Raw genomic sequence first — 12,335 nt, forward strand, 5'->3', positions numbered from 1 at the left:
TACACTGTTGCTGCTCATTTGCCTACACAGTGATTGTTAAATATTACTGTTGTTTGCTCCTTGTTTACAAGATAACCACACCCTAAGCTAAATAAACTTGGACTAAGTTAATTAGCCCAAACAGTGTATAAGAAAATGCCATGGTCCAGAAGAGCATCTCTTGAACAGACTGGTAAATATATTTTTACTGGAGGGCTCAAAGACTCATTCTGTTGTTGGCATATGTGTCCTGAGCATCTCCTTCATCCCTCCACTTGAAATGTATGGGGGTCTCAAGTGTGTATGATGCTTGCTATAAGCAGGGAGGAGAGTCTGTTACAGCTTCTGGCCCCAAATCTACAGAGCCGAAATAAGTATCCCCAAGTACATGTGCACCCTTCTCCTCTTTCTCTAGCCAGGCCGGGGTAGTACCACTTACAAGGACTTAAGATAATGTTTTCATTTTCCATTCATACCATTTTGTGTTGTCTTTATCCACATTTCTCCAGGAATATTTTTCACCTTTCCTTCACATGATCATTGACACCATTATTTAGATAGAAGATTTATCTTCATTGCAAAAATAATTTCTGTTGCATTCATGGCTTCGATTATTCTCATCTATTCTTTAAAGAAAAGAAAACATGTTTCTGTTCTTAAAACCTATTAAACATTTTTACTGTCATTAATATAGTTTTGTTTGCTGTAGCTGTATGTAGTGTGCTTGGCTCTGATTGAAGGAGAACATTATTGTATATAGTTGCAACTGCAGAGGTGACTATTAAATAGCATTTACCAACAGTTACTTCAACTCACTAGAAGAGGAGAGGGACCTTTTCACAGAAGGAATTCCTAAGTGTAAGGAGAAAAAACATAGTACTGCTGGATGCTTTTAGGAAAGGCCATTAAAATTGTGGTGTTTAGGGCATGTCTACACTACACAATTAAGTTGACTTAAGTTTGGTTGACCTACAGCCACCACAGTAATTAAATCGGCTGTTCGTGTTCACACTACCCTCCTCCTGCTGGTGGTGCGCGTCCTCACCAGGAGCACTTCCACCAACTTAAGTGGGGCATTTTGGGGGCTGACAGCCCAAGCTCTCAACTGGAGCCCTGCCACCCAGAACTGACCACTGGAGCTGTCGCCCCAGGATGACCGCCAGAGCCGGGCTGTCCAGGATGGCAGAGCTGACAGCTCGGGCTGTTAAAGGCCGCAGCAGTCAATGTAAGCAATGCAGTGTCTACACAGGCACTGTGTTGACCTAACTACATCGACCTAAGTGCTATGCCTCTTGCAGATGTGGAGTTATTAGGTTGGTGTAGTGTGCAGCAACATTGTAGTGTATACGCTTACAGAGTTAGGTTGACGTAAGTTGCCGTATGTCAACCTAACTCTATCGTGTACACTAGGCCTTAGATTTCATGCTAGTTTTGCTTTATAGTCCAGAGGAGATTTTTGGAGACTTGAAGCATTCTAAGAAGCATCTCTGAAGCTGAACTGTATTAACCTTTAAAAAAAAAAAAGGCACTTAGCTTTTCAGAAAAAAAAAAAGCTTTTAATATATGTTCCATTGAGTTTTATGAAGAATATGTGAATGCTTTTCATATCTATTAAATTAGTATCTGTTTTAACAGAAGTGATCAGCCTAAAGCAAAAAGAACTCTTATTTCTTGTGGTGCTTGTAAAACCTAATTGCAAAGAAGCACTCTGGTACTGTTTAGTTTCATAGGAGACCTTAATGGAATCCAAGGAAGTTTCAGATAATTCTGAATTGTTAAGTGTACTGCATTGTTTTAATCATGTTAGGCATTAGCGTTTTCATTCACCTCTCAGTGTTTGTCAGAGTGATTATTACGTGATTTGATTTTAACTGTCTCTTTAGGTGCAGGTATTTGGATTGTATTCAGGAGAAGAATTTCATGAAACATTTGACTGTCCTATTAAAGTAAGTACTTATTTAATCCTTAACAAGTACATTATTGGTGCTTTTAATAAAATAAGGGTCACACTGATTCTGTTGCTTAAAAAATACTAGTTCTTTGCCTTAATGTTATTTAAATCGCTAGAAAATAGTCATCTGTCCCAGTCCAAAAGCTTTTGAGCTGGTTAGGTTGGGGAAAAGCTGATCTAGATTTTGTACAGTCTAGAGTATTATTGACTTTTTTAAAATACAAAAAGCAAAGCGTGAGGGGGAAATTGTCAGGTTTCAGTTGTTTCCTGTCTTAACCTATTCCTCTCTGTGTAGATCTGCGATTATAAATTTTGATGGTTCTGATAAGTGCTAGGTCAATATTTTTGAATTGATTAGGATCTTAAATCTATCCTGGGATCAAGTGGTGGGTGATGGTGTCCCAATGATGATGCCCTCTGTAGTAAGGGAAAACCTCAGTTATGCTCCTCGTATCATAGACAAATTGGCTGTCAGAGAACAGCAACAGTAGGGTTGCGTGAAGAACCAGGTGGCTTTTTCTTGGCGGGAAAGAGGGCAGTTCTTTTGGTGTAAGAGTTTGTTTTATGGAAGAGAACCGTGATAACATTTTTCCAGCAAAACTGAGTTTTGGCCATTTGGGAGCTTCCATGGCATCTTAATGCAAATCCATTTTTCATCTCTCTACCTAGTAAAAGAGGTACAGCTGTAACAGTCCATAATGGGCGAAAGTTGCATAGTGTGACAGTTGATACAGCATCAATGTCGCAATTTAACAGATAAACAAATACTTCAACAATTATACTTTTTCTCCCACTTTAAACACAGATTGTTGCTGTCCACCCTCAGTTTGTAAGATCCCACTGCAAACAGTTTGTAACGGGAGGAAAAAAGGTAAGCTATCTCAATATTATAGATGACTTTACATCTTCTCTTCCCTTCCTCTTACATTTATGGATTCCTCTGTTAAAATAAATATATATAAATATATTTAAAAAATTACTAAATGTATCGATTTGAAAACCTGGAAGAGAGAAGCAATTTTTTCCTTCTCTTTATCCATTCTTTCAGAAAAACAAAACAAAAATACATAAGGTTAAGCCTTGGAGGGAAAAATTAGCACTTCTTTTTTAAATATGAAGGACACTTTAATGATTTAAAAACCAGGACTAAGACAAATAATAATAAAAATAGTTTTGTGTTCTGACAAAATGTTGATGAGAATAATTGGACTTCATGGGCCAATTTCTCTTCATACCTCCAACCCTTTGACATGAAAACAGAATTTGGCTCATAGTGTTATCTTCTGTGGTATATATTATTTTCTGGCTCTGTTCCTTTCCTGTATGAATAAAAACAACGTATGCCAAACTGGGTCATAGTACATTTGTCCTTTAAGTCAGTCTTGGGTTTTCATTTTTGTGCTTTAATGGAGTACGTAATCACTTGTGAGAGAGAATTTAGGCCCCTTAGTTTTAAACTTCTTTGTGTGTCAAGGATGGACTTTTTTGTCTCTTTTGTACCCCTTGGTTCCAGGCAATTTGGTCTTTCTAAAGTTAATACTAAGATGTTTCATTCCTCACCTACCAAATCATTGTCCATAAATTCCAGAATTGACCCTATATCATTCATATCAGGAAAAAAATATTAAAACAGTGCAACATGATGATTAGTTACGTTCATGTAGCCATTTATTGTGACCCTTTCTTTTGAATTAAAAATGAACATTTACAGTTTGATGAATCAAACTGTATCTGCCTTGCCAGATGACACAGCAATTTTAGTGCCGCTAATAACCTCTTTTCCATCAGCAGTACAATTTATTACTATTACTCATTATTTAAAATAAATAAAATAGCTATGATGTGAATGATTAAGCCAGCTTTAAGATTAGTGGTTCCCAAACAGCACCCTCTAACCTAGCACTGCAACCCGAATCCCACCTTGGTGCAGAGCGGAGGCAGGGTGACCCATGTGACCCATGAGGGTGACCCATGTGACCCATGAAGGGTCCATTTAGGGTCCCACCATTTAGGGTCCACTGCTTTAGATAATGCACATCAATGGACGTCTCTCCCAACAACCAAGTTGTCAAGCGATTGAGTGGTGGTAATGCTGATCTGGAGAGAGAAACTGGGAATTCATAGAATGAGGAAGCTCTGTCAGGTGGTAAAATAACTTGGATTCACCTGATGCTGAATGGAAAAAACCATCAGGGATTTAACACATCTCTTTGGTTATCTTTGATTACTTGACAGGCTGTTTTATATTCTGCCCTCTGGGAGATGGTATACTGATTCCTAATGCATGCCCATTTCCCCCCTCTTCCTATTCATTTTTTGCTGAGAAAAAACTTTCCTCTTCAGGAAAACTTTAACTGACATTTTAGCATATGATATTTAACATTATAATAAAAAAAAGCCCTAGAAATTTGTAATTTTAGTCTATTAATGTATGTATGTACTTTTTAAAATCCTGTAATTAAATTTAAGATTTTGGCCCAACACAAAAAATACAGTCACACTGTGCACTTAGTCTTTGCAAAATCATACCCAGCTCTGTAATGAGCTCTGAACAGACAGGCCCTACACAATTGGATCTTAATCTGTTGCATGTTCGGGTTAGAGCAGAGATGGCATGTAATACCAACACTATTAGGGTAGTCCCATTAGTTTTGGCAGAACCTTTCGTTTACCCCCAACCCCCAAATGTAGCCTTTCAGATGTGAAGAAAACTATTTCAATATGACCAACTGTGGTGTTACCTGTTGAGTAGCATATAGAAATAATAGCTTTGAAAATCATGAAATGCCCCCATCCATCCCTGCAGAATTTTAACTCTGGTACCTAATAATAGTTTATATGCTAACATCTTTAAGTCTTTCACTACTGATCATTTGAGCAGAGATCCAGCTGTTGAAGAAAGACTTTGCATGGAGTACTCCCACTTTTTTTCATTCTCTTCTAGTTATATTATACATAGGCTTGAAAGGATTAGATTTGTATCAGTAAATGTTGATAAATGTTGTTTTCACCATATACACACAAACCGAAAATATTTCCATAGAGAATTGAAATTTACAGGTAGGCAAAGTAAGAAAAATGATGCTTGAGAACCTATTAGATTTTGATTTCAGGCCATGTATTTTGTATATTTTGACATATGATTTGGACAATTTGTGTGTTATTGGTTATAAAGTTTTAACTTTTTGAATCTCAGCGTCTGCTGTCATTAAATAATTATTGTCTGACCCCCTACCCATTGACTGAACCCTCATCATTTCCCTCAACTGTGAAAATTTAAATAGATGAAAATAGAAAAATAGAAAAAAATGCTTAAAACCCATAATATTGCACAGCTGTGAAAATTTAAATAGATAAAAATACAAACATGCCTGATATTATAAATTATATAATCCTAAAAATTGAATTCTGCCAAGCCTGATTATTCATATAGTCATTTCAGAAAGAGTGAAGGATGTTTACCATTTGAATGCTTGCACATGTCCCTTCTATTTAAGGTGTCTGCAAGCCAGTGTGCCAAAGCCAGAGCTCTGTGCTTGGCCATGCTGCTAGCCGAGGGCATAAACAGGTGAATTGCCCTGAACACTCTCAGTTCCTTCTCACCACCTGCAGTCGGTAGTTGGAGCATGTGTCCTTGTTGTACTCTTTCCCGTTTTGCCTTTAGATAAAATGTTTCTAGATTTTATTGTTGTAATTAGTTATAGTTAGCGGTACTCATTTTAGGAACATTTTTGTTTCATTTTGTTTGAGCTTTAAGCTTGAACTGGGGCATGCCTAAGACCATGGGTTTTAAGCTCTGTTCTGAATGTAACAAATCCATGCCCATCAGTGATCCTTACTCCCGCTGCTTTAAGTGTCTGGAGAAGGACATGTGAGGCATAAGTGCCCTATCTGTAGGAGGGGGTTAAGACTAGGACTAAGAACTGGAGGGACGTTTGATTAACACATCCTAATGATGGCAGCTTGGTGCCCATCCTTGGCACCTAGCTGTTGGTACACAAGGGTTCACACTGTACTCCATCTCTGAGCGTACCGCCAGGTTTGGTGACATCTCTGTGTTGTTGAGAAGATACGATTCTCTGTCTCCATTACCGCACAAGCAGCAGCAGAAGTCGAACGCTTCAACCTCTTCTAACAAGAAGAGGCCCTCTTCTTTGAGTGCTAAGTCCCTGACAGAATCAGACAAGAAGATGGATACCAAGTTTAGAACTAAGTCAGCTCCAGATAGGTGCTCCCTGGTGCTTCTTAGCTATAATCATCTGGCATTCTAACCAAAGTACGACATAATAGACAAAGGAGGATTTGTCCTTTTGAAGGCCCAAATTTATTTTCAAAGACAGGTGAGGTTCTGCATTCTCTTAAAGATTCTACAGCAATCTTAAAGTCTTCGGGCATATACAGTCTAGTCTAGCTTATCTTGCAGGATAGAATAGATAGCTCTGCTGGACCTATCTAGACCATATGACTCTTTCACCTTCTCCTCTGCCATTTGCCACCTACAAACAGTCTGTAGCACTGAAACAGTCTATTTGATTCCTTAGTTGAGGCCAGCATACAACTCACTCTGATTTTCCCTTCCCTTTGGGAGTAGGTTGTTCCACTTCATAAGTGCTTGGACTCACATTACAACAGACTGGTGGGTTCTAAGCATGGTGGAACTGGCATGTATCCTGCAATTTACCTCTGTTCTCACTTCCCACCCACCATCCACATCCTTTTTCCGGGATGATTCTCAAGAGAGTGTTCCAATTCAAGAAGTTCAGTCTCTGATACAGTTAGTGGCCACAGAGGAAGCACCTCCTCAACATCAGGGAAAGGGATTCTATTCCAGTTTATTTTCTCATTCCAAAGTCCAAGGGAAGCCACAGACCTAATTTAAACCTGCAAACCCCCAACAAATACATAAAAAAGATAGTTTTGTGTGGTTATCCTAGAATCTATTATCCCATTCTTAGACCCCAGTGACTGGTTCTCTGCCCTCTGCTTTAAAGGATGCCTGTTTCTGTGTGACTATTCACCAGAGTCGCAGGAGGTTTTTGTTATAGCAGATGTTCATTAGCAGTTTATGGTCCTCCCCTTCAGCCTGTCGTCAGCACCTCGAGTCTTCACAAAGTGCATGGCAGTGATTGTAGTGCATCTCAGGGCTGTTGATCAACAAGGACAAATCACTTCTTCCTGTGGAGAGAGCTGATTTCATAGGAGCGGTTCTCGACTATCACAGCGAGAGTATATTTCACTGAGGCCAGGTTTCAGGTGATAGTCAACCTGTACAGGGACTTAAAGGGTTGTCTCCATACAACAGCAAGGAATTACCTGAGACTTCTAGGCAACATGGTAGCTTGTACATATGTGCTTCAACATGCAAGATCTCACCTCAAAGTTATGCAGAGGTGGTTGAAGTTGTTCTACCACTACCCTCATGATCCAGCGGAGATGTTGACTCTCCATACCAGGAAGTGTTTTGTCGTCACTGGATTGATGGCTAGACCCTGCCAGTGAAAGCAAAGGGGTTCTCTTTGCCCCGTCTGTGCCCTCCATGACATCACAGATGCTTCATCTCCCATATTGGGAGCTCACTTAGGGAACCTCCAGACACAGAGATTCTGGTCAGATCAGAATCTTTCTCCATATCAGTGTTTGAGAATTTGGAGCTGTCCACTTGGCCTGTCAGATTTTTCTTCCCCACATCAGAAGTTGTACTGTAACGTAGAGTAATCATGGACACCACTGCTACTGTGTTCCATTTGAACAAGCAGGGAAGTGACAAATCAAAACCCTTTGCCAAGAGGCATTGAACCTTTGGACTTTCTGCATTAAGAATGCAATTATGCTTGCTTCCCAGAGGTCCAAAACAGTCTGGCGGATCGTCTGAGCAGAACGTTCAGCAGAGATCATGGGGAATGCCAGAAATAGACCTGTTCACCTCCCGACAGAGCAGGCTGCCTCTTCAGTTTGAGATTAGGTAACAGCCTGAGGTCATTGACAAATGTCTTCTTATTCTCCTGGAGGGGGAAATTTCTATTTGCTTTCTCCCCATTCTCTTGGTAGCAAGAATTTTATATGCAAACACAGACAGGATCACACATTCTAATCTTTATAGCACCAGACTGGCCTCCACGGCATTGGTTCTCCAAACACTTGAGTCTCTCACTTTGAAAATCCTTAACTCTTCTTTAGGTCTCAGACATAGTTTTGCTGTACCATGGGCAGACGCTGCATTCCAGCCTTCTCAGCCTACAACTGACTCTTGGTTGCTCAGTGGCTAACTCCCCAGGATGCTGTTTCCTTGAAGTTCAGAATGTTCTCTTAACTAGCATGAACACTTAGCTTAGAAAATGGAGGAGGTTCTCTGTGGTCGCAATAGAAAAGTACCTCTCCTTCACAGGCTCCCATACAGTGTATTCTGTTTTACCTGCTTCACCTAAAGGAAAAAAGAATTCTGCCAGTTCTCTGAGTTCATTTGGCAACTTTCTCAGCATTCCATCCTCCTCTGTTTTTTCCAGCCCTATGACTGTTAGAGCCTTAAAAGGATTGGACAGGCTCTTCCTTCCTATAAAAGACCCCACACCATCATGGGATCTAAATTTGGTACTGGAATTTTAATAGTCCTCCCTCCCCTCCTTTTTAAGCTTTTAGCTACGTGCACCATTTTTCATGTCTCAAAGAAGGTGACAGTCCCAGTGGCTATTACTTTGGCCAGGAGCAGCAGAACTTCCAGCTTTGGATGCAAATACGTTATTTTTTTAAGTAAAAATACAGTTAGTTTGTGTCCACACCCTACATTTCTCACTAAAGTAGTGTTTGACTTTTCACCCAAATCAGCCTATATACTTACTAACCTTTTTTTCCGAAACCTGACTCATAAAGATGAGTAAAAACGCCATAAGTTGGACGTCCGGAGGGCATTAGCCTTTTAACCGGTCAGGATTGAGCAGTTTCAAGCGTCTCCGCAGTTATTTGTCTCCTTTGCTGACAGGATGAATGGACAACCGATGGCTTTGCAGAGGCTCTCCTCCTGGATCCCTTCCTATATCCATCTGTGTTATTTTGCTAAGGTTCCACCGCCTCAAAAAGTTTTAGCGCACCCTACGGGAGCACAAGCAGCCTTGACTGCTGTCTTAGGTCACATACTTCTTAGTGACATTTGCAGGGCTAAAAGAACAGGAGTACTTGTGGCACCTTAGAGACTAACAAATTTATTAGTTTATTTATTTATAATTTATTGCAGGGCTGTGACTTGTTTCTTTGTTCATACCTTCACCACTCATTATGTTCTGTCCCAGGCCTCAAGGAATGATGCTAGATTTGGGAGAGTGGTCCTTGTTTATGTAGACTCTGATACCTTCCTCCATGTTGAACTGCTTGAGAGTCACCTGATGTGGAATGGACATGTGCAAGCACTCGAAGAAAAAAGTTACATAACTGTTCAATAATGGTTGTGCTTTGAGATGTTGCGTGACCCCTCCATGATCCACACTCCTTCCCCTCTATACTGGAGTCTCAAGAAATACAGGCTTTGGGTGTGAAGGAAATGGAGGGCAGGGTCAAGGTGGCTCCACCCCTTTATACCCTCAGCTAGCAGTGCAAATGTGCACAGGTTGCATGCACTGTCCTGATGGATACTGCTATGAGAAAAAGACCTCTGGCTTTGGTCCTCTGGCATACACACACCTGAAGTAGAATGGACATATGCAACCTATCTTGAAGAACAACAGTTATTGAACAAATAGGTAATCATTTTGTTTGTTTTTTCCTTGAATTTTTTGCTTGCATTGGTCTATCCACTATCCACTATTTTAGTAGAGTTTGTGGCCCCTATTCTTAAAAGCACTTAAACATGCATTTAATTCCATCCCTTTTTGTTAATTTTAATATTAAAGTTTAGCACCTGCTTTACTGTTGCACTTAATACCCTGAATCAGGGCCTATGTTTATTAATTGCCTTCTCCTTAATGCTATTTGCTTTGCGACAAATCAGTCCTTCATAAAGGATATGGCATATAATATCTCATAATGTCCAAGGAGCTATTATAATCCATTATGTGAACATTGTGGGCAAATTATAGACATGAAAAAACATTTTTTTATAGACTTGGCTACACTTGCAAGTTAGAGCGCATTAAATGAGCCCCAGGCACCCTAACTCCTGAGGTGTCCACACTGGCAAGACACTTAGAGTGCCTAGACTCTGCAGCTGGAGCGCTCCTGGTAATCCACCTCCACTAGAAGCATAGAGCTTGCTGCGCTTGGGCTGGAGCGCCAGGGTGTCAGTGTGGACGACGTGTTACATTACTGCGCTGTGATTGGCCTCCGGAAACATCCCATAATCCCTTGAAGTCAAGTGGCCACTCTGGTCATTGTTTTGAACTTAGCTGCAGGCATGCGGATATCCCCTTTCAAAGCTCCGTTTCTGACAACTGGCATGCTTATCTGCTCCAGGACACAAATCAAACCATTACTGTGGAATGCTGCTGCTGCCACCGAGGCAGACGTGTGTGTGTGTGTGTGTGTGTGTGAGAGAGAGAGAGAAAGAGAGAGGTGGGGGCTGATGTCAGGGTTTCCCCCTTCCCCCTGCCACTGTCTGAACTTACAAGACAGCATGCTGACACCCCCCCCCCAAACACATTCTCTCCCCCCACATACACACAACAGACTCCCTGTCACACTCCACCCCCCCATTTGAAAAGCACGCTGCAGCCACTTGCACACTGGGATAGCTACCACAATGCACTGCTCTCTGTGGCGTTGCAAGAGCTGCTAATGTAGCCATGCCACTGCGCTTGCAGTGTAAACACACGGCAGCGCTTTCCCTGCTGATGTCTCTGAGGGCTGGTTTAACTCCCGGCGCTCTACATCTGCAAGTGTAGCCACAGCCTAAGTAATGTGCTGGGTTTAAGGGTATATAATTATAAAATCTTGATCCCAACACTGAGTGGATCTTCAGAACCTGTAGGATTCATTGTGTGGTACTATGGGTGAGCATATCTTAAAAACACCATTGTACTCAGTAAACAACAATGGCTCCTTTAGGAGCCATTAAAGTGATTAGACATTGAAAAAAGTTTTATTTTCGTTGTACAAGCTCTACAAAACTACTAAACTTAATATGTTCTGTAGACACTTCAGAGGTGTTTTTAAAAGAAAAAATATTGTGCTGTGGTCAAATTAAAATACAAAGCCAATCTGTTACTTACACAAATTGTAATTATATATATCCTACAATGTTAAACCTATTCATCTGAATAAGAAATGCGAGCGGCAGCTTTGTGAAGCATGAGCGTAGTCGCGCCGCCAGCGCTGTGAGAGCTCTCTCGCAGCGCTGCAAGTACTCCACCTCTCCGAGGGGAATAGCTTGCAGCGCTGCGAGCGAGCGTGCAGCGCTGCAGGCGCTGATTACACTGGCGCTTTACAGCGCTGCACTCGCTGCGCTCGGGGAGGGGGCGTTTTCACATCCCTGAGCGCAGCAAGTTGCAGCGCTGTACAGCGCCAGTGTAGCCAAGGCCTCAGAATGCTGGCATTTACTAACCTATTGGTTAAGTGAACAACACAAGTATCCCCTGTATTCGGAGCGTTAAAGGCAAAATGAACTAAGAAGAAAGATTGAAAGATATGTAAGTTCCAAATCATGTTATTGGGTACTTATCTCTTGTTCAAAGATACAGTACTTTAAATTGCTCTGCTCTTCTGACCTCTTTCTCTTGGTAAAGCCATTGATGAGACTTTACACTTTGTGCTTTGACCAATATCAAAAAGTGATTAGTGAAGGTACTTTTCAGGATATTGCTAGGATATTGATTAGTTACTGATGCCTTTCACTGTTACCTACACTGATCCAGTGTATGTTTGTTAATTAAGATTTTGTGGGCCTATCTTACTAGATGGTGTGGACACTTAGCACATTCCAGCTGATGCACAAGCCTGTTGAAAACAGTAAGAGATAAGGGTGTTCATCACCTCATGGGATCAATCACTTAATTCTAGGGCTTACATTTTTCAGAGTGACTGGTGATTTTGAGTGCCACAATTTTTGGGTGCCCAACAGGAAACACCTTTTAAAGGAGTGTAATTTTTAGGCTAAGGGTGCTGAGTTCTTTCTGGAAATCGTGTCCCTTTAAGATGTCTTAAGTTGGGCACTCAAAATTGCTAGTCAGTTTTTAAAAAAATAGGCATAGATTTCTGTTAGAGAGACTGGAGATACAAGGAATAATTTTCAAACATGGATGTCCCCAATACATTTTCTAAGCATATATATACATATTTTAAAGAGCATCTAATTTAGGTGCCCAGGTTTGAACACTAGATCCTTTATATTGCATGCCATAACAATAGCGAAAAGTCTTTGGCATTTTGGCAAATGCTTAGTTTAAACCCCCAAACTAATTTTTCAGTACTTGAATTCCAGGGC

The 12,335-nt window shown here is 40.8% G+C and overlaps 1 protein-coding gene across 1 annotated transcript in view; it reads left to right on the forward strand.

The window, feature by feature from the left end:
• VPS41 (VPS41 subunit of HOPS complex) overlaps positions 1-12,335 on the forward strand; it is a 159,435-nt gene that overhangs the window by 67,543 nt on the left and 79,557 nt on the right. The window contains exons 6-7 of the mRNA XM_065398728.1: positions 1,863-1,925; positions 2,736-2,801. Of these exons, the coding sequence (XP_065254800.1) occupies positions 1,863-1,925; positions 2,736-2,801 (129 nt within the window). The remainder of the gene's footprint in view (positions 1-1,862; positions 1,926-2,735; positions 2,802-12,335) is intronic.

This window comes from Emys orbicularis, chromosome 2 (assembly GCF_028017835.1).
Source record: "Emys orbicularis isolate rEmyOrb1 chromosome 2, rEmyOrb1.hap1, whole genome shotgun sequence".
Classification (NCBI taxonomy): Eukaryota; Metazoa; Chordata; order Testudines; family Emydidae; genus Emys; species Emys orbicularis.